This window comes from Stegostoma tigrinum, chromosome 1 (genome assembly GCF_030684315.1).
Source record: "Stegostoma tigrinum isolate sSteTig4 chromosome 1, sSteTig4.hap1, whole genome shotgun sequence".
Lineage (NCBI taxonomy): Eukaryota > Metazoa > Chordata > Chondrichthyes > Orectolobiformes > Stegostomatidae > Stegostoma > Stegostoma tigrinum.
In genome coordinates, this window is record NC_081354.1 from 67,859,455 (window position 1) to 67,881,065 (window position 21,611).

Genomic DNA, 21,611 nt, shown 5'->3' on the forward strand with positions numbered 1-21,611 from the left:
AGTTTATTCATTTTTGACAAAAATGAAGCAGTGATTGTCTGCAAGTTTACAATTGTATTTTGCTGATCTTCCTTTTTTTTATTATGGCTGCTCACCATCAACTTCAAAACGGTAACTAGAGTTGGGCGATAAATGCTGACCCAGCCAATGACACCCACATCCCATGAATGATTTTTGTTTTAAAAAGAAAATACCTTGACATCTGGTTTCCAGGATTATATATTCCATTCTGGAGGCTAGTTTGACCAAACTGGCCAGGAGCAGGTGGTGGGTGACCAACAGACATTGAAGATCCATGAGGTGAAGACAGTGGTTTTAAAGGTCCTGGAAAGAAAATGCATCCATGAACCATACGCCTACACTCAGAACTAAAGTCTTTTGAGAACAGTGACAACAAAGAAAGAAATGTACGTTCAAAGTCTACAATACAAAACAAGTTCACACAAAAATGAACAATTGGAAATATTGTCTCTTTGTATATTCCTTTAATGCTAAGTCTACAATACAATTTACACCTTGAGGCAATTTTTTTTTGAACTACTACAAAATGATCACATAACTTTGTTCATAAGCAGATTCAAGTACTTGACGTTTTTTTAAGTTAGATTGTTTGTTCAGGTTACTTTGATTTCCCAAAGCTGTAGAACCATCAGTGGTGATCCAGTTCTGCAGAAAGAGTATCTACAGGTCATCATCATGCATACTTGGCTAGGAGCCCAGACACACAAAAACGATCACCTCTGCTGGGCGTTCTATTTTGACAACTGGAAAGAACTAGTAACTTTGACCAACTGACATATTTAAATGTAAGTAAGTATTTTTTGGGTCCCTCTTTTCTCAAAGTATCAATATTTAGTTACACAGACTACGATGGGGGATGTGCTTGAAAATTTCAGTATTGGTACTTTAATGGTCAATCTGACCCACTTTTGTAGCGTGTCTGGGAACAGGAGGGGTTTTTTTAAATAACAAGAAGATTTGTTAATAGGTGTTTTTTTTTCCCCTGAGAAGTTTCTATCTTCTGTTGTTTCTATATAGCTTGTTTGTTTTCTACATTGTGCATACAGAATGAGTTGGCACGGAATCTACAACAGAGTGGGGTTGGGTAGAGGGTCATGAGTTGGCAGTGAATTGGAATGATAAGATCTTTCAAGCTTGCCTTTCAAACTGTCCCAGAATCCAGGCTATGATTCACAACTCTTCCAAGGGACCATGATGCACAAATCAGCCAGGAGCTGAAATGAAAGCTAAAACTCCGTGGCTGTCGGAAATCTGGAATAAAAACAGGAAGTGGTGGAAAACCTCCCTAGGTCTGGCTGCATCTGTGGAGATAGTCATAACTAATGCAAAACGCTAATTCTGTTTCAAACAACTGCTTCAGATCCCCGAGTTCTGAACATCAGAATAGTTCGGTTTCTCTCTCCACAGACACTGTCGAGTTTCAGCAGCATTTTCAGTTTTGACTTCATCCAGAGCTGGCCTGACTCCCCAAAATTGCAGGAGTCTAGGAGATGCCTATCCCTACAATGGATCAATCTATGTTGGAACCACTTGGTATATGTTCATTATACACGCTATTTTCTTTATGCCATCAAAGTCTTGGGATTACTGGGAATCCTGCAAAGATCGCTACTTCACTGTATTTTTGATTATCCACTGAAATGGGAAAAGAACTGTTCTAAAAGCCAAGCATTGTCAAAGTATTACTGCACCATTCAAAAAGTCTTCACAGTAGAGCCCATGGTATTAGAGGTAGTATATTAGCATAGACAGACAATTGGCAGAGGACAGAGAGTTTGGGTAATGGACGGAGTGGCAGATTTTCAGGGCAGCAACTTGTAACTGGTACAGTGCCACAAGGATCAATGCTGGGACTACAGTTGTTTACAAATGTATAAAAATACCGAAGATAGGAACACGAGGAGGCCATTCAGACCTTCAAGCCTGCTCTGCCTTTCTTCACGATCCTGGCTGATCGTCCAACTCAATAGCCTAATCCTGCTTTCTCCCCGTAATCTTAAATCCCAGTTGAAACACAGAAGGGAAGAGAAGGAGGTGGCTTTTTTTGGAACAATCAAAGGAATAGACTGGAATGGCCTAGATGAGGGAAGTGAATGTACTGTAGCCAATTTCACAGATGACACAGCAAGGCAAGTAGGGAAGATGACAGAAAGAGGCAGACGGATAGATTATGCAAGTGGGCAAAACTGGGCAGGTGTAATATATTTGTGTGAAAATGCATTGGCAGCTATTGGAAGCAAATGGACTTTTAATGTTAGGCAGTATGAGTTTCTGCAGGGAGGGTTGTCACGTTTCAACAACTTGACTGAGCTTTTCCAGGTGGTGTCAAGAATGATTGATGAGAGAGGAGTACTGGATGTTGTCTATACGGACTTTAGTAAGGTGTTTGATACTGTGCCTCATGACAGACTAGTACAGAAGGTAACCTCCGGGATCCAGGGTGAGCTGTCAGAGGAATACAGAACTGGCTTGGTCATAGAAAACAGAGTAGCGGTGGAAGGGTACTTTTCGAAATGGAGATAATAACTCGTAGTGTTCTGCAGGGATCAGTGCTGGGACTTTTGTTGTTCGCAATATTTATAAATGATCTTGAGGAAAAAATAAGTGGTTTGATTAATAACCTTACGGATGACACCAAAATTGGCAGTGTTGCAGATAGTGAGGATCACTGTCAAAAGGACACAGCGGGATACAGAAACGGCAGATGGAGTTTAATGTGGATAAATGCGAGGTGATGCATTTTGGAAGATCAAACTTAGGTGTGAATAATTCAATAAATGTCAGAACCCTTAGATGCAATGACATATACAGGGTTCTGGTTGTTTGGCTCCACAAATGCTTGAAAATAGCAACACAGATAGATAATGTGGGTAAAAAGACACATTGCATTCCTGCCTCCATTGGCCAGGACATTGAATATAAAAATTAGCAAGTTATGTTACAGCTTTCCAAAACTTTACTTGGGCCACATTTGGAATATTGCTTGCAGTTTTGTCTGCCATATTACCAGAAGGAAGTGAATGCTTTGGAGAAGGTACAGAGAAGGTTTACCAGATTGTTGCCTGGTCTGGAGGGCTTTATGAGGAGAGGTTTTATAAACTTGGATTATTTTCACTGGAAAATCGGGGGCTGAAGGGCAATCTGAATGAGGTCTACAAAATTACTAGAGGTGTAGATAGAGTGAACAGTCAGTTTCTTTTACTTAGGGTGGAAATGTCAACTACAAGACAGCACAAGTTCAAGGTAAGAGGGGGGGAAAGTCTAGGGAGAAATGCAGGGAAAGTCTTTCACACAGAGGGTGGTGGGTACCTGGAATGCACTGCCAGTACAGGTAGTGGAAGCAAGCATGTTAGCAACATTTAACGCTGATTTTGATAGGTGCAAAAACAGAAGGCAAACAAACAGACAGATAGAAACCATGTACTGGCAACAAGTAGTGGTTAACAAGAAGGTCTAGGAATCTGTGCAGGCTTGAGGGGCTAAAGGGCCCGTTCCTGTGCTGTATTGTACTATATTGCATAAAAATAGAGGAGCTGAATATTAGTTAAATGGAGAAAAGCTGCAGAAAGCTCCAGTACAAAGGATTTAGGAATTCTCGTGAATAAATCACAAGAAGCGAGAGTACCAGTTAAGCAAGTAAGTGGGAAGGCAAATGGCCTTCCTTTATGTCAAAGGGAATGGAATATAAAAGTTGGGATGTCTTGCTCATGCTATAAAAGCTACAAGTCAGACCACAACAGGAATACTCTGAACAATTTTGGTCTCCTTATCTAAGGAAACATTGGAGACAGTCCAGAGAAGGTTCACTAAGTTGATTGCAGATTTGGAGGAATGCCCTAAGAGGAGAGGTTGAGTAAGTTGGACGTGTACTCATTAGAGTTTAGAGGAATGAGAGGTAGTTTTATTGACACATACAAGATTCTTAGGGGACTTAAGAGGATAGATGTGGAAGAGTTCTTTCTGCTTGTGTAGGAGTGCATAATCTCAGATCAAGAGTTATCCACTTAAGACTGAGGGGGAATTTCTTCTCACAGAGGGTAGTGAATCTGTGGTATTCTTTACCACAGAGTGGGGTGCTGAGGCTGGGTTGATGAGTATATTCAAGGCTGAGACAGATAGAGAATGAAGTTGAGGATTATCATATAGCCATTATCTAACTGCATGGTGGATCGCACTCAACGAGCTGAATTGTCTACTTCTCCTACATCTTATGGTCTTAATTGCAAGGTTTGCATGTCTCATTGTTTCTAGCCTTGTCTCTCAGTGAAGTTGAAGAGGAGGAAAGGACAAGGCATAGTTTAAAACTTCTGTTCAAGACTGTTTCCCCATATGCATTACCTGTTTGAGCTGCAGAATATGGTTGAGCTGTTCCACCATAGTGGCCATAATGTGGCTGAGAAGTTGCTGAACTAAAGCCAGCAGGATATCCTCCCATTCCAGGTTTAGCTTGAGAATAAGGTGGTGTTGCAACATATCCTTGATGACTCATTGTTGTTTAGAAAATGCTCATTCCTTAGATAAAGCAGATCCAACACCTGGTTGAGACTGGAGGTGGAAATGCACAAAATTAATTTCAAACAAACTTAAATTCACTATTGGTCTTGTCACTCAAAGCTAATATTGCTAAAAGATGATCTGCCTATAGTGTCTGTAAGGTACACAACCAGTGTTATATTAACTACTCAGGGTTGTAAAAAGCAATGCGAACAAGTATTGAAATGTCAGCTTGGAGCTCAAAAGCAACACATTTTTTGAAACAATGCTGGAGGGGCCAAATGCAATTTATACCAGAGACAGTTGACAAACTGTATGTACTACACTGCGCTGTACTGTCATGGACTAAAGTCTTCCAAATTTGAATGAGGAACATCCAAAGGCCTGGGAACTAGGTGCATTATTGTGGGCAGCAGCCACCAACAGAAGACCAAGCACCAGACTGGAAGAATATAAGGAACACTTGATAGCATAAAATTTTCCACTTACCTCTGCAGTCAAGCATAATTCCTTCCCTGTAAACATATCTACAAGTCATGGAAGATAGACTCGCTTCTGTTATATCTTTGCATAGATGGCATATCCTCAGTTATACGTATTATTGCATATCCAACACTTTTCCTCCTACACAATCCAGTTTTCTTTCAATGTTAACAAAGTGTGGAGCTGGATGAATACAGCAGGCCAAGCAGCATCTCAGGGGCACAAAAGCTGACGTTTCGGGCTTAGACCCTTCATCAGAGAGGGGGATGGGGAGAGAGTTCTGGAATAAATAGGGAGAGAGGGGGAGGCGGACTGAAGATGGAGAGAAAAGAAGATAGGTGGAGAGGAGAGTATAGGTGGGGAGGTAGGGAGGGGATAGGTCAGTCCAGGGAAGACTGACAGGTCAAGGAGGTGGGATGAGGTTAGTAGGTAGGAAATGGAGGGGCGGGTTGAGGTGGGAGGAAGGGATGGGTGAGAGGAAGAACAGGTTAGGGAGGCAGAGACAGGCTGGGCTGGTTTTGGGATGCAGTGGGGGGAGGGGATGAGCTGGGCTGGTTGTGTGATGCAGTGGGGGGAGGGGACGAATTGGGCTGGTTTTGGGATGCGGTGGGGGAAGGGGAGAATTTGAAGCTGGTGAAGTCCACATTTATGCCATTGGGCTACAGGGTTCCCAAGTGGAATATGAGTTGCTGTTCCTGCAACCTTCAGGTGGCATCATTGTGGCACTGCAGGAGGCCCATGATGGGCATGTTGTCTAAAGAATGGGAGGGGGAGTGGAAATGGTTTGCGACTGGGAGGTGCAGTTGTTTATTGCGAACCAAGCAGAGGTGTGCTGCAAAGCGGTCCCCCCTACTTCATTCTCGGTGTGCTACACCGAAGATGATGCATATTTCATTGTTGTATTGGTCTCTTGTAAGCCCCTAAACTTCCAAATGTCTTTTTTCATCTTCTTCATTAACTATTAGAGCAGGTATGAAAGGAACAGTTGGAATGGGTAACTGTTCAGCCAAGTGGCAGGCTGCACAGGATGCAGGATGCTTCCTAACTGTGCGTATGTAAAAAAAATCAACTTAGTTGCATCAATGTTTGGACTTCTTCTGTTGCACTCCTTCAGTTTCATTATTTTCGTAGTTACCTCCCATCACTGATGCAGAATTTGGTGATACGCTAGGTCTAAGAATAATCAAACTCACAGTTGGCCCCAGTCATTTCAGTAGAATTGAAAGGCATTTTGTTTTTCCCCAACACATTTCTTTATAAAAAGAGTCAGAGGCATTTTTCAAATCAAATAGAGGTTACGTACAAAATTAAACTCAGTTCTTTCTTGCCTGAAAAAAAAAGGCTGGAGATCACAGCAGATCAAACAGCATCCACGGTGTTTGCTCTGGCAGTCAGGCCAATACAAAAAGAAATGTTAAACTCAATGGATTCTTACAAAATACTGATACTTATTTTGTCCTCTGTTGATATAAATTACAGAAAATAGTGAATTTTAAAAAAAGTTAAATAACAAAATGGATTTTCTTATAACGAAAGCGATGACTAGAAATGAAAAGACATTGCATGGAGCAAGGTAATTACTTGACAGAACTGGTACCATTGAGTTAACAACACTCAGCAACAAATGAGCAAACATAAGTTAGCTTCTGTAACAAAATAACCATCATTTCTAGCGGAGAAATTTATGCTGAGGTACAACAGAGTGGCACAATTAAACAACCGAACTCCAAGATGCAGAGGGCATTAGGAGTCATAACTAATGCTCGGACAGAAAGGTAGAGTTCAAAAAAATCTTTGAAGGGAGAAGTGGTGTGGTGGAAGACTTTAGGGGCAGAGTCAAGGCAACTTAACACAAAGCTCTCAATGACGGTGTGCAAACTGATGCAAAGGGGAAGGGAGTGTTAGGGACAAATGTTAAAAAGTGAGTAATATTAAATGAGTTTTATATATTCAGGATAATCAAGAAGTTATCATAATCAACGTGAATGCACTAGGCACTAGAAATGTTATGCAGGGTATATATACACATTACTGATATACTTCATTTATAGCATAAATCACAAATAACAATGTAAGTTTGCCTTAAAAATAAAACTTATCAACAGAGAGCCTTCTCACTCACACCCTCAACTGACCACTCAGACATTGTGGTAGACTGCAATATTTGAGAAGAAATTGACTCAAAATTGAATCAATAGTTGATATTTCATGTGGCCATTCAATTAACATAAAAACACAGAAGATACAAACAGGAGGACGCCTTCAAGTCTGCTCCACCATTCATCGTGATCATGGTTGATCATCCAATTCAATAGCTGAATCTTGCTTTATCCCCATACCTGCTAATTCCATTTGCCCCAAGTGCTATGCCTAACTGCTTCTTGAAAACATTCAATGTTGTGGCATCAACTACTTCCTGCGATAATGAATTCCACAGGACCACCACTCTATAGGTGAAGAAATGTCTCCTCATTTCCATCCTAAATGGTATATCCCGAATCCTCATACTGTGAGGCTTGGTTCTGGACACACCCACCATTGGAAACATCCTCCCTCTATCTGCCCTGTCTAGTCCTGTTAGAATTTTATAAGTCTCTATGAGATCCCGCGCCACCCCCCCAAACCCCGGACCCCATCATTGATCTGAACTCCAGCAAAAACAATCTCTCCTCATATGTCAGGCCCGCCATTCCCGGAATCAGCCTGGTAAGCTTTTGCTGCATTCCCTCAAGAGCAAGAGCATCCCTCCTCAAAAGGTGATCAAAACTGCACATAATATTCTAGGTTTCGCCTCACCAAGGTCCTGCACAATTGCAACAACACATCCTGCTCCTGGAATCAAAATCTCTCACAATGAAGACTAACGTACCATTTGCCTTCTTTACTGCCTGCTGCACCTGCATGCTTACCTTCAGCAACTGGCGCACAAGGACACCCAGGTCCCACTGCACACTCCCCTCTCCCAATTTTCAGCCATTTAGGTTGGAATCTGCCCTGTTGTTTTTACTTTCAAAGTGAATACCCTCACATTTATCCAAATTATTGTGCATACGCCATTGATTTGCTCACTCACTCAAACTGTCTCAATCATGCTGAAGGACGTCTGCATCCTTGTCACAGTTCACCCTTCCATCCAATTTGGTATCATCTGCAAACTTTGAGATGTTACATTTTGTTCCCTGATCCAAAACATTAATATATATTGTGAATAGCTGGGGCCCCAGCACCAATCCCTGTGGCACCCCACCAGTTACGGTGCCTGCCAATTTGAAAAGAACTCAAAGCTCTTCTGCTCCTCAGATTTTGCTTGGTCTGCTCTGTTCATCCAGCTCTACACCTTGTTATCATTAATTCCTTCTCTTTGTTTCCTCTCTGTCAACCAGTTTTCTATCCATCTCAATACACTTCCCCCAATCCCCTGAGCTCTAGTCTTGCACAATAATCTTTTATGCAGAACTTGGTCAAACGCTTTCTGCGAGTCCAAATAATCATGCATATTTATACTGCGATAAATTAATTTTTAAAAAACCACAATAATTGGACAGAAAAGTACATTAAACTTTGCAGTATTTGAGGTATACAATTTTTGCCTTTTTATAAGACAAAACAAAGTTTGCTGTATAATTTATCAGTAATAAAGGTAGTTCAGGAGCATGGAAAGGCACAGGAGATACAAAGTAGCAGCAGGAAGCCATGCAAATAAGAAAGTTACAATTTCAATTTGAAATACTGAATTATGGAAAGCAATGTAAGCCTCAAGGAAATGAATCACAGATAGTCTGGTATTTGAAACAGGCAGAATTTTTGGATGGGTTGAAGTTTACAAGCTGAAGGCCAGCCACAACTCCACTGGAATTGTCCTGCCTGGAAGAGACAAAGGCAGGGATGGGAGATTCAGAGACTAAAGAGCTCAGGCAGTCACAAAGGCGTGTGATGCTACTGAAAGGATGCATTGATCTTCTCTGTCCTCACAAATCAACTGTAGATGCAGTGATGAGCTTTTTACATTCAGCGGGACACTCATACGTGATAAGCAATACTTACATTAGCTCCTACAACATAAGAAACAGACATGGATAACAGAGCAGTGAAAGATTCAATAGATGTTTATTACAGTTCCTGGTAAGTACCTACATTACAATCTCAGCCACTGCGTGTCTGAGCTAGTACTGAGTAATTTGGTTATAAACGGTTGAACATTTTCCTATGTATGTCATCCTGCAAGCGACCCCCGTAAGTTGGAGACTTAAGACCTCTGTACCATCAGTGTTGATATCTTGAGAATGGGATAAAACGATTTCCAACTAGCTACGAGACACAACACAACAGGGGGGTCTTTGTAGTTGAAAATATGTGTGATTGGCATGAATAGATCATCAAGAATGTGATTTGTCTGCTCAAACCTGACTCTGACTCGATAGCATAGGATAGATCATCATGACAAACTTAACTGCTTAGCATTAGTAAAAACTGGGATGGATGAACATCTAACGAGAAGGAACAAAGTGAACACATGCAATGGGGCACAAAGAACTAGTTGAACTTGGCTGGCTGGGAGATGAAGATAGTGTAAAGGGACATGTACGTTTAAGTATAAGCAAATAGTCATGTGATTTCTGTTGAACCAATGAAAGTGAGAGTTGTAGCTGAAACATTATCAATGTAATGTGCAAGCCTTTGTGCAGCTCAGTTGATGATGCTGTTAGTTCCCACAAGACAAAGCACTTGCTTGTATTTCTCTCATGATCTGATTTCTGGGTTTATTCATAACATCACTCCAACAACAGCAAAGTGGTAGAATCAAAGATCAAGTTATGGATGTGATAGCTTCGGTTTTCCCAAAGTTCGTTAGTAGAAATTGCCTATCCACCAATAATGAATATCTGAACGAGAATCTGATAAAGCTGGATGTCACGAGGAAATCATCTGAAGCCTGATCTAAAGTCTATGAAGGATGGTTGACTTTTCAAAGAGAGTTTGAAAAGAATTAAAGCCATGATCACAGTCACAAGTGACGTCATTTGTGATTTTTTATCAGGGCCAATTCAGTGCTGTGCTAGAATGAATACTCAAAGAGCTTCAAATATGGGCTGGTGTAAAAATGAGTGGTAACTGGATCAAGGCCCTTGGAGGGAAAAGAATGAAATTGGGCAATCAGGATAAAGTAGCTCAGGATAAACTTGGGGGAAAAATTTGAAATTTTTTGAAATTGTGAAGGAAGGTAATGGTGAAGTAGTGGTAATGTCAGTGGAATTTGTAATCTAGACTCCAGGCTAATGCCCTGGTTTGAAAATACTATGGCATTAAGACGTGTTTTCGGTTGATTTGAAGAGAGGTTTTGATTCAGAGGTACTAAGTTGTCTCTTGCAAGCCAAAAAAGTAAATAGCTTGTGAGGCTCTGAGCATTATTTTTGAAAGATTTAGCACAATAGAAGTGGCATGAACAGGTGGAGTTGGGCTCCGACCGCACCAGAGTTTTATTCTAGCTTTCAATAGTTGTTGGGGTTTTGATGTTGGCATCTCTCTCAACCACAGCAAACATCTTCATTATCTGCCAGAATTTTCCCTTGTTCTTTTCTCCTGAAATGGTGAAACAATTTGTTTTATTGAATTTGCCTTTGCTATGAGTGTATTTATGATGTGTTACTACATTGGAGCAGTTGCTATATAGTACTGAAATGATCAATTATTCTGTTTAGTTTTCTGATTGAGTTAAAGTTATACCAATTCTTCCCTTTGGTTTGTATTTTAACTGTAAGGTAAGAATAAAGTATATTTTGCTTCAAATGAAGTAGTGTGACCAATCAAATTACATTTGGAAGACAGCACCTTTTCCTTTAAATAAAATAAACATTATGGTCTAGACTATCTTCTTGATATATCTGAAGGGTGTTTGAAGGGTGTTCTCATTTCAGGAGAAAAGAACAAAGGAAAATTCTGGCAGATAGTGAAAACTCCAACTGTTTGCTGTGGCTGAGAGAGATGCCAACTTCAAAACGCCAAGCGTGCTTGATTTGGTCCATAACACTGAGAATAAAAACAGAATGTGAAGGAGAAACTCAGCAGATCTGCAGAGAACCAAGAACAACGTTTCAAATTCAACAGGGGTCTGCTTTAGAACCCGAAAAAGTGTCACATCGGACTTGAAATATTACCGGAGTATAGGTGAAATTGCATGGAGAATTAAAGGACTCCTTCAACAATCGAATCCAGGAATTTGGATTTGATTGAGCTGGTACATCATTTCACCATTAGTTTCACTGAAGTATATGGAGTTATTGGAGAATTTATTGAGCAACCTTCACATCAGGATGAACCTAGAGCATTTGGCTGTGCAAGGTGACTGCAGAATCACTTGACTGAACTGCAAATGACCATTGAAAGCATGATCACACTGGACAGCGATTCCCAAACTGGTTTTCACCGTAACTGCATTTTAAGGCTTGAAGATTGTCACGAACCTTCTGTGTGAATGTGGGATGGTGATGGTAGAATGGGGGTGGGGGGGGGGGGGGGGGGGGGTGGGAGGAGCCCTCTGAAGAGGGGAAAACCTCTTCCTACCTGTTAGAGCGGCAAAACAGCTGCAATAAATCGATAACTCAGGGTTCCATAAAGGCATTCTCTGCATTGGACCTTATACTTCCAGCTTGCATCCGACTTTGGGAAACCATGCTTTTAGGGGTCTCAACCAAAAGACTATGCTGAAGAGCTCTTAAACTCGTGCAAAGCTTCGAGAACTAATGTCATAACTAGGGCAGTAGAAGCTTTAGAAGATTTTGTCTAGGAGGTAAAACATACACTGTCATAAAAAAGAAACCATGGGGGGGAAAGCAAAGGATCTTCACTGGGCAAAACATCTATAATGTTTATAAGGCTAATGATGTTCACTGGCCTTAATGCCAATGGTATTGGCCCAGATCCACTTTCTTCACCAGGGTATTCTAAGCTTTTGCATATTATTATCATAAGTTAGATCTTCTAAAACTCTTGGTCCAGCTTTAGTTGCCCGGAGTCTTATTCTGCAGCTGAAGTACTTTTCTTTCTAATCAATGGCAAAACATTTTTGCAGCACAATCATACACAATCACACTCAAAATAATTGAAAACCTTTGGCACTGCTGTAAGGCAAGGCCGTTCCTCTTAGTGAGGCCTTTGAACTTTATTTTCAGCTATCCAAAGGTCGGTTGTGCCACACGGATGGGAGCTATGACCTCATTATATCTAGAAGATGCAAACTGCTCAAGTCATAAAGGTAAAGAATACAGTCAAGTATATCCAAGATTGTTTTAAGTGCTTCAGAAAACTAACAAGTGAACAATCCTACTAGATTTAGTATAGCAACTGAGCTGGAATTAATTTCTATTCTAAAAAGATATGAAACAGAGGTGATAACAGGATAAAGTTTGACGTTAAATTTGAGAAGAAGAACAATCACTTGTATGCTAATGTTTGAAACTTAAGTAAGAGTGACTTTGAAGAAATGGCGCAAAAGCTGGCAGGTTAAATTGGTCTGAGCATTAACAGGTAAACTTATAAACTGTGGAAGGTATTCAAATAAGCATTTAGTACAAGGACAGAATAAGACATATTCTTTCAGAAGAAAACTTCTACTTTACAGCCTGTTAGCCATAGTCAGCATATTGGATAAAACAGAAAATAATATTTTTGGTAAGAATATTTCAGTAGAATAGACTAAAGAGGTTTGAGAGGCATGTTTGCAATCAGAGAGAGACTGAGAGAAAACTGAGCCCAAAGCAAAGACATAGGTGATATTGTAATCAAAATAATCAGCGATATGTTAAATGATTTATTTCTGTTTTCACACTTGAAATGGATAATACACTAAAACATATACCAAAGATGTAATTTGTTGGATTCAATAAGTTTTAAAAGCTGTTAATGGAAAAAGTGATGAGATTTGAGTCAGAGGTGAGAGGGTGCCGACCCTTGACATCAAGGCTGCATTCGACACAGTGTGGCATCAAGAAGACCCAGCAAAACTGAAACCGATCGGAACTGGGAACAAACTCTTCACGATTGGAATCATATCTGGCACATAGGAAGATGATCCTGTTAGTTGGATGTCCGTCGTCTCAGCTCCAAGGCATCTCTGTAGGAGTTGGCAGGCCAGTGGACTGGGCTCAACGATCTTCAGCTGCTTCATCAATGACCTTCGCTCCGTCATAAGAAAGTGGAGACGTTCAACAACGAATGTACAAATTCCATCACTACTTGCGGCTCCTCAGAGACTGAGCTATAACTCCTTACAATTGGAATATTTTGAGGTCACAAACAAAATAGTTAAGAAAATGCAACTCAATGTGAACAATATCCAGGCTAGGGATGATAAGTGGCAAGTAACCCTCACATCAAACAAACACCAGGCAACAGACATCTGCAGTAAGAGACAATCTAATCAAGAACCTTGACATTCAATGGTGTTGCCATCACTGAATCTCCTATTGTCAACATTCTGGAGCTTACTAATGACCATTGAACTGGGCATGAAATATATGTACAGTGGCTATAACAGCAGATCAGAGAATAAGAATGCTATGGCGAGTAACTCATTTCCTGGCTCCCCAAAGCCTGTCCACCATCTACAAGGTACAAGAGTCAATAAACATGGAGCTGGAAGAGCACAGCGGGCCAGATAGCATCCAAGGAGCAGGGAAGTCAACATTTCAGGCTGTAACCCTTCAGCAGTACTAAGGATGGGGAGGGGAACACAGAAATAAATGGGGAGGGGGGGAAAAATGGGGCTGGGGGAGGGTAAGTGAGATGGAGATAGGTGGATGCAGAGAGGGGGTTATTGTGGTTAGAAAGTGGGAAGGGTGGAGTGAATAGGGGAGTGGGAAGATGAACAGGTTGGGGGAAGGAGAGATTTTGAAGCTGGTGAAGTCAACATTCAGGCCTTTGGGCTGTAAGCTCCCAAGGCGCAATATGAAGTGTTATTCTTCCAGTTTATGTTTGGCCTCACTCTGACAGTGGAGGAGGCCAAGGATGGACGCATCATCCGGGGAGTGGGGGAGGGAGTTAATGTGTATGGCAACCAGAAGGTCAGGTTGGTTGGTGTATGCAGAACGGAGATGTTCCGCAAACCAGTCTCCCAGCCTGCATTTGATCTCCCTGGTATAGAGGTACATGTCAGGACTGTGATGGAATAATCCCCACTTACCTGGATGGGTGCAGCTCCAACAAAACTCAAGAAGCTTAACACATCCAGGACGAAGCAGCCCACTTGATTGCCATCACTTGCACAAACATCCATTGCCTCTGCCACCAATGGTCAGTAGTCAGAGTGTGTTCTAGTTACAAGATGCACAGCAGAAATTCAAAGATTCTTAGACAACAACTTCCAAATCCATATCCACTTCCATCTAGAAGGACAAAGGGAGCAGATCCATGGGAATGGCGCTACCTACAAATTCCCTTGCAAGGTACTCACCATCCTGACTTAGAAATATATTGCCATTCCTTCATTGTTGCTGAGTCAAAATCCTGGAATTCTCGCCCTAAGGGCATTATGAGTCTATCTACCGCACAAGGACTGCAACAAGTTCAAGAAGTGAGCTCACCATCACCTTCTCAATGACAGCTTGGGACGAGCAACAAATGCTGACCAGCCAGTGATGTTCACATCCCCTAGGTGAAAAAATACATAACTCTACAGCAGTTGAAAGAAGTAAGTGAGGAAATTGTAGAAGTTATCACTCAATCTTTCAAAGGCTTTTTGCTTTATGATTTGTGCTGTTTGAATGGAAATTTACTAATGCTGTTCCATTAAGTAAGAAAGATGGGAGATAGAAAATAGACCATTTCAGGATCTGTCAGTTTAATACCAGTTATTGGGAAGCTATGAGAATTTGCCATTAGAGAATAAACTGAAGCTGATCATTTGAACAAATCAAAGCTGAACTAAGTGAGCTAGTCTGTCTTTAAGGTTATGTTGTTCCTGGCTACTGGACTATTTTGAAGTCACAACTAGAATAGTTACGTCATTCTGTAGAAAATGAAAGACTTCGACAAGGTGTTTTACAAGATTCCATACAAGGGATTATTAGCAAAAATAAGTGTGTACAGAATTGGAAATGGCCTTTTGTCGTGGAATGGAAATTGCTTAGGTGGTGGGAGAAAGAGTGCAAATAGAGTTGGGAGAATTGCAGGGCATTGCAATGAAACATAGGCGGAATAGGTTTGAGGAAAACTGGGAGAGATGGAGTTCAATATGGACAAATACAAGATCGATACTCTGCACTGATCAAAGATAAATTGGAATATTTAATAAATGATTACAAACTATAAATCCCAGAAAAGAAATGCAATTTGGAGGTTGGGGGAGGTGGATAGTAGATGGATAGATGAGAAAATAGGTGGAGAGGAGACAGACAGGTCAAAGAGGCGGGCATGGAGCCAAGAAAGGTCACTGTAGGTGGGGAGGTAGGGAGGAGATAGGTCAGTCCAGGGAGGACGGACAGGTCAAGGGGGCAGGATGAGGCAAGTAGGTAAGAGATGGGGGTGCGGCTTGAGGTGGGAGGAGAGGATAGGTGGGAGGAAGGACAGGTTAGGGAGGCGGGGACAAGCTGGGCTCATTTTGGGATGTGGTAGGGGGAGGGCAGATTTTGAACCTTGTGAAGTCCACATTGATACCATTGGGCTGCAGGTTCCCAAGCAAAATATGAGGTGCTGTTCTTACAACCTTCGGGTGGCATTGTTGTGGCACTTCAGGAGGCCCAGGATGGACATGTCGTCTGAAGAATGGGAGGAGGAGTTGAAATGGTTCGCAACTGGGAGGTGCAATTGTTTAGTGCAAACCAAGCGTAGGCATTCTGCAAAGCAGTCGCCAAGCCTCCACTTAGTTTCCCCAATGTAGAGGAGGCCACAACAGGTACAGCAAATACAGTATACCACATTAGCAGATGTGCAGGTGAACATCTGCTTGATGTGGAAAGTCTTCTTGGGGCCTGGGATGGGGGTGATGAAGGAGGTATGGGGCAAGTGTAACACTTCCTGCAGTTGCAGGGGAAAGTGACGGGTGTGGTGGGGTTGGAGGGGATTGTGGAGTGGACAAGGGAGTCACAGAGAGAGTGGTCCCTCTGGAAATGAGATAAGGATGGAGAGAGAAAAATGACTTCGGTGGTGGGGTCGGATTATAGATGGCGGAAGTCTCGGAGGATGATGCGTTGGATCCAGTGGTTGGTGGGGTGTTATGTGAGGACAAGGGGGATTCTGTTTTGATTTTTATTGCAGGGATGGGGAGTGAGGGATGAGTTGCGGGAAATACGTGAGAGGGCATTCTTGACAACTGAGCGGGGGAATTTCCGGTCCTCAAAAAACATGGACATCTGAGATGTACGGGAGTGGAATGTCTCATCCCGGGAGCAGATGCAGCGGAGGCGAACGATTTGGGAATAGGGGATGAAATTTTTGCAGGAAGGTGGGTGGGAGGAGGTGTATTCTCGGTAGCTGTGGGAGTCAGTGGGCTTGAAATGGATATTGATTTCCAGGTGGATGCCAGAGATGGAGATAGAGAGGTTCAGGAAGGAGAGAGACATATCAGAGATGGTCCAGGTGAACATGAGGTTGGAGTGGAAGGTATTGGTGAAATGGATGAACCGTTTGAGCTCCTCGTGGGAGCACGAGGCTGCGCCAATACAGTCATCAATGTAATGGAGGAAGCTTTTGAGGCCCTGGTTTTATTTTAAAAATTGGATCAATAGAAACAGCATGAATGGTTGACATCAGGCCCATACAAAACCAGGGTTTTAGTTTAATGAGAGATAATGGGAACTGCAGATGCTGGAGAATTCCAAGATAATAAAATGTGAGGCTGGATGAACACAGCAGGCCAAGCAGCATCTCAGGAGCACAAAAGCTGACGTTTCGGGCCTAGACCCTTCATCAGAGAGGGGGATGGGGAGAGGGAACTGAAATAAATAGGGAGAGAGGGGGAGGCGGACCGAAGATGGAGAGAAAAGAAGATAGGTGGAGAGAGTATAGGTGGGGAGGTAGGGAGGGGATAGGTCAGTCCAGGGAAGACGGACAGGTCAAGGAGGTGGGATGAGGTTAGTAGGTAGATGGGGGTGCGGCTTGGGGTGGGAGGAAGGGATGGGTGAGAGGAAGAACAGGTTAGGGAGGCAGAGACAGGTTGGACTGGTTTTGGGATGCAGTGGGTCGGGGGGAAGAGCTGGGCTGGTTGTGTGGTGCAGTGGGGGGAGGGGACGAACTGGGCTGGTTTAGGGATGAAGTAGGGGAAGGGGAGATTTTGAATCTGGTGAAGTCCTGGCGGAATATGAGTTGCTGTTCCTGCAACCTTCGGGTGGCATCATTGTGGCACTGCAGGAGGCCAATGACGGACATGTCATCTAGAGAATGGGAAGGGGAGTGGAAATGGTTTGCGACTGGGAGGTGCAGTTGTATTCCGCCTGGGAACCCTGCAGCCATATGGTATCAATGTGGACTTCACCAGTTTCAAAATCTCCCCTTCCCCTACTGCATCCCTAAACCAGCCCAGTTCGTCCCCTCCCCCCACTGCACCACACAACCAGCCCAGCTCTTCCCCCCGACCCACTGCATCCCAAAACCAGTCCAACCTGTCTCTGCCTCCCTAACCGATTCTTCCTCTCACCCATCCCTTCCTCCCACCCCAAGCCGCACCCCCAGCTACCTACTAACCTCATCCCACCTCCTTGACCTATCCGTCTTCCCTGGACTGACCTATCCCCTCCCTACCTCCCCACCTATACTCTCTCCACCTATCTTCTTTACTCTCCATCTTCGGTCCGCCTCCCCCTCTCTCCCTATTTATTCCAGTTCCCTCTCCCCATCCCCCTCTCTGATGAAGGGTCTCGGCCCGAAACGTCAGCTTTTGTGCTCCTGAGATGCTGCTTGGCCTGCTGTGTTCATCCAGCCTCACATTTTATTATTTTAGTTTAATGCTCAGCCATTGCTGGGGTTTTTGAAGATGGTTGTCAAAGTTGCTACATTTTTCCCTGCGTTACACCTAAAAGCTTGGATTCTCTTCCTGCTGCCATAATCACATGAGAGACAATCTGTTTTACTGAGTTTGTTTTTGGTAAGGGCATGTTTATGGATGTTACTATATTGGAGCAGTTGGTGTTTGGCAGTGAAATAAACCATTATTTTGATAAGTTTTTCCAATTCAATTAAAGTTTGACCAATTTTTCTATCTTTTGTTTGTGTTTTAACCATAGAGTAAGAATAAAGTGTGTTTTGCTTTAAGCTGAGTTACATCTGGAACACGGCATCTTACACTTGCCTTAAATAAGAAAATGTCGGGGTCTAGACCATCTCCTTGATATATTTGAAGGGGGTTTGCTTTGGTCCGTAACAAAAGGTGTCACTAACAATGCTATCATCAGCAATTGCTTAGCAATAACCTGCAGATACTGAGGTTTGGATTCCACCAGTGCCATTACTGACTTCATTTTAGCCTTCATTCAAAATTGAACAAAAGAGCTGAATTTCTAGGGGAAGTGACAGTTGACATCAAGGCCACATTTGATTTAGTGTGGCATCAAGAAGCCCTAGCAAAACTAGAGTCAGTGGGAATCAGAGAGAACTTGCTGCTGGTTACAGTCATATCCAAATCTAGCACTAAAGAAGATGGTTGTGCTTGTGGGAGTTCAGACATCTCAGTTCCAGTACATCACTGCAGGAACTCTTCACGGTAGAGTCCCAGGCCTACCATCATCAGCCACTTCATCAATGACCTTCCCATTATTATAAGATCAGGAGTGGAGATATTTGCTGATGATTGTACAATATTCAGCACCGTGTGCAACTTTTCAGACACTGAAGTAATCCTTGTCCAAGTGTAACAAACACTAACTATGCCCAGGCTTGAGCTGACCAGTGTCAATAACATTCACACTAAACAGTGTCAGGCAATGACCATTTCCAAGTGAGATTTAATCAATGGCCCTTGACATTCAATTGCAATACCATCACTGAGTCCCCCACTCTTTGGGTTACCACTGATCAGAGTGTCAGTCAGCTGAGTTGGCTGGAAAGCTGGTTTACGATGCAACGTGACACTAACAGCATGGGGTGGCATGGTGGCACAGAAGTTAGCACCATTGCTTCAAAGTGCCAGGGACCCAGGTTCGATTCCAGCCTCAGGCGACTATCTGCATGGAGTTTGCACAATCTCCCCGTGTCTGTGGGTTTCCTCCGGGTGCGTGATTAGGTTGCTTGGCCATGCTAAATTGCCCATAATATTCAGGGAGATGTAGATTAGGTGGATTAGAGGAGGATGGGTCTGGGTGGGATGCTCCGAGGTTTGGTGTGGGCTTGTTGGGCCGAAGGGCCTGTTTCAACACTGTAGGAATTCTATGCTTCTAATTCCTAGGCTGGCTGAGATCACCATGCAGATCCTACTGCCTCAACCTTGCATATTGTTAGAGACATGGTGACCCTCAGGTTAAGCTCACGCCCAGTTGTCTCTCTTTAATGAGAGAGCAGCTCTATGGTCCTCTGGGATTATAGCAACTTTACCATTGACCAAAAATTGAAATGTGCTAGATATATACCCACTAAGGCTAAAAGGACACATTAGCAGTTAGAATCCTACAGCAAATATCTTACCTCCTGACCACCACCTAAGAGGTTTTGTCTGTTTTATATTCACTTATGGGATATGGGCATCACTGGCTAAACCAGCATTTAACACTTGATTGCGCCTAAACTGGTCCACTAGGTTATTTGAGAGTCCGGTTTAGGGTCAACAACTTTAATATGGATCCGGAGTCAGATAAAGGCCAGGCTAAATAAAAAATGAAAGAACAATGGATGCTGTAAATCAGGAACAAAAACAAAGTTGCTGGAAAAGCTCAGAAGGTCTGGCAGCACCTGTGCAGGAAAAAAACAGAGTTAATGTTTCAGGTCCGGTGACCCTTCCTCAGAACTGAAGAAGGGTCACCCGACCCGAAATGTTAACTCAGTGAAGGCCAGACTATGTAAGTATGGCAGATTTATTTCCAGTGATCCAAATGGGTTCTTATGACAATTGACGATGGCCACAATAGTTGCCATTAGCTTTTAATTCCCGATTGTTATTGATTTCAAATTTCACCACGGTGGAATTCAAACCCATCACCCCAGAACATCAGCCTGAAACTCTGGATTAGTAGTCCAATAATATTACCACTGGGGCAAGGGATATGAAAATATTATAAGGCAGGACCGTAAAACTGGCGTTTGTTTAAATGTTGCATTGTCCCACATCATACGGCAACGATAGCTTGGAAGTTACTTTCCCTTTAAAGAAGTGACACCTCTTGATCGGTTATGAAGTCCTGTCAGTGAATGAATTGCCACGTCAAACGACCCACGCATAGAAAGTTGATGGATTACTACACCTTTAGTCCAAAGGAATATACAGTTCACCGCAAAATAGTCGGTCTATTAACACGCCAGTGTTTGGCGACAGAATTATTACAAAAAAACGTGGTAAATAAACACGCTTTGTAATAAATGAATAGGAGATGAAAACGTAAAATCATGAAAGAGACAAATGCTATTTACCCGGTAGCCGGTTGCTTGCCGGTGCTGCGAAGTGGTTGCGACCTCCGAGCTGATGCCCGGTGAAGCCGGTGCGTTGTTGGTGGGGGGGTGTTGTTTTTTGCTGATGTTGCTCTCGGTGTTACACTGTATCCACCAGCTGAGAAAGTGCCACGTCAAGAGGTCGCCACCGGCACTCGCTCTTTCAGTGCACGGCACCCGAAGGTCTGCGCGTGCGCGGCTTCATGGCACTCGTAGGCACACGTCAGCGCTGAAGGACAATCGGAATCCCGGCCGACGGCGGAAACAATGATAAACCATGGAAACGGGAGATGGGCACAATGGACAGGGCTAGAGTGAGGGCTGCATTCCGTGGGCACTAGTGAGAGAGGAGTGCAGCAATACCAAGAAAGACAAGTTCTCATTTTATTTCATACGTGCCCATTTAATGTAACATTTTTGTTTTTTTTTATTATCAAACTGTTCAGATAGCTCATAACATACCTGCATAGTAAGTAGAATAAAGAGAAACTTCTTCAGCCAGAGAGTGGTGAATCTGTGGAGTTCACCGCCGCAAAAGGCTGTGAAGACCATGTCATTAAGTATATTTAAGAGTGAGGTAGATAGGTTCTTGATTATCAAGGGTCAGAGGGAGGAAGCAGGAAAATGGGGTTGAGTAATTTATCAGCCATGATTGAATGGTGGAGCAGGCTCGAGGGGCTGAATGGCCTATTTTCTGCTTCTATGTCTTGTGGTCTAATTTGAACCTGGATCTGAGACAGGGACACTATCACTGCACCAGAAAACCCCTTTAAGATTCAGAAATCTTAATCCAACCCTTTAGACTGCTTAGCAACTTTGCCACTATTTGCTTGGTTTAATTAACATGATGATTTACCATGGAGGAACATGCCAATACTTAAAGCTACTGATATTGCCACCCTTGTGGAATAAGATAAAGAAAACAGTCAGAAGTTGATTTAATAAAAAAGACCATGGGAATAGAAGATGGGACACAACATGTAAGCAGAATTATAGAAGGGGGCAGAAATTTATGCTCACAGTATACATTGTCATGGGTCACCAATTGC

General features: G+C 42.8%; 1 protein-coding gene across 1 annotated transcript in view; it reads right to left on the reverse strand.

The window, feature by feature from the left end:
• LOC125456254 (protein transport protein Sec24D) overlaps window positions 1-20,729 on the reverse strand; it is a 196,665-nt gene extending 175,936 nt beyond the window's left edge. The window contains exons 1-3 of the mRNA XM_048539223.2: window positions 20,545-20,729; window positions 4,360-4,566; window positions 195-324 (exon numbers count right to left, since the gene is read on the reverse strand). Of these exons, the coding sequence (XP_048395180.1) occupies window positions 195-324; window positions 4,360-4,510 (281 nt within the window). The 5' untranslated portion in view covers window positions 4,511-4,566; window positions 20,545-20,729. The remainder of the gene's footprint in view (window positions 1-194; window positions 325-4,359; window positions 4,567-20,544) is intronic.
• Between the last annotated feature and the right edge of the window lie 882 nt (window positions 20,730-21,611).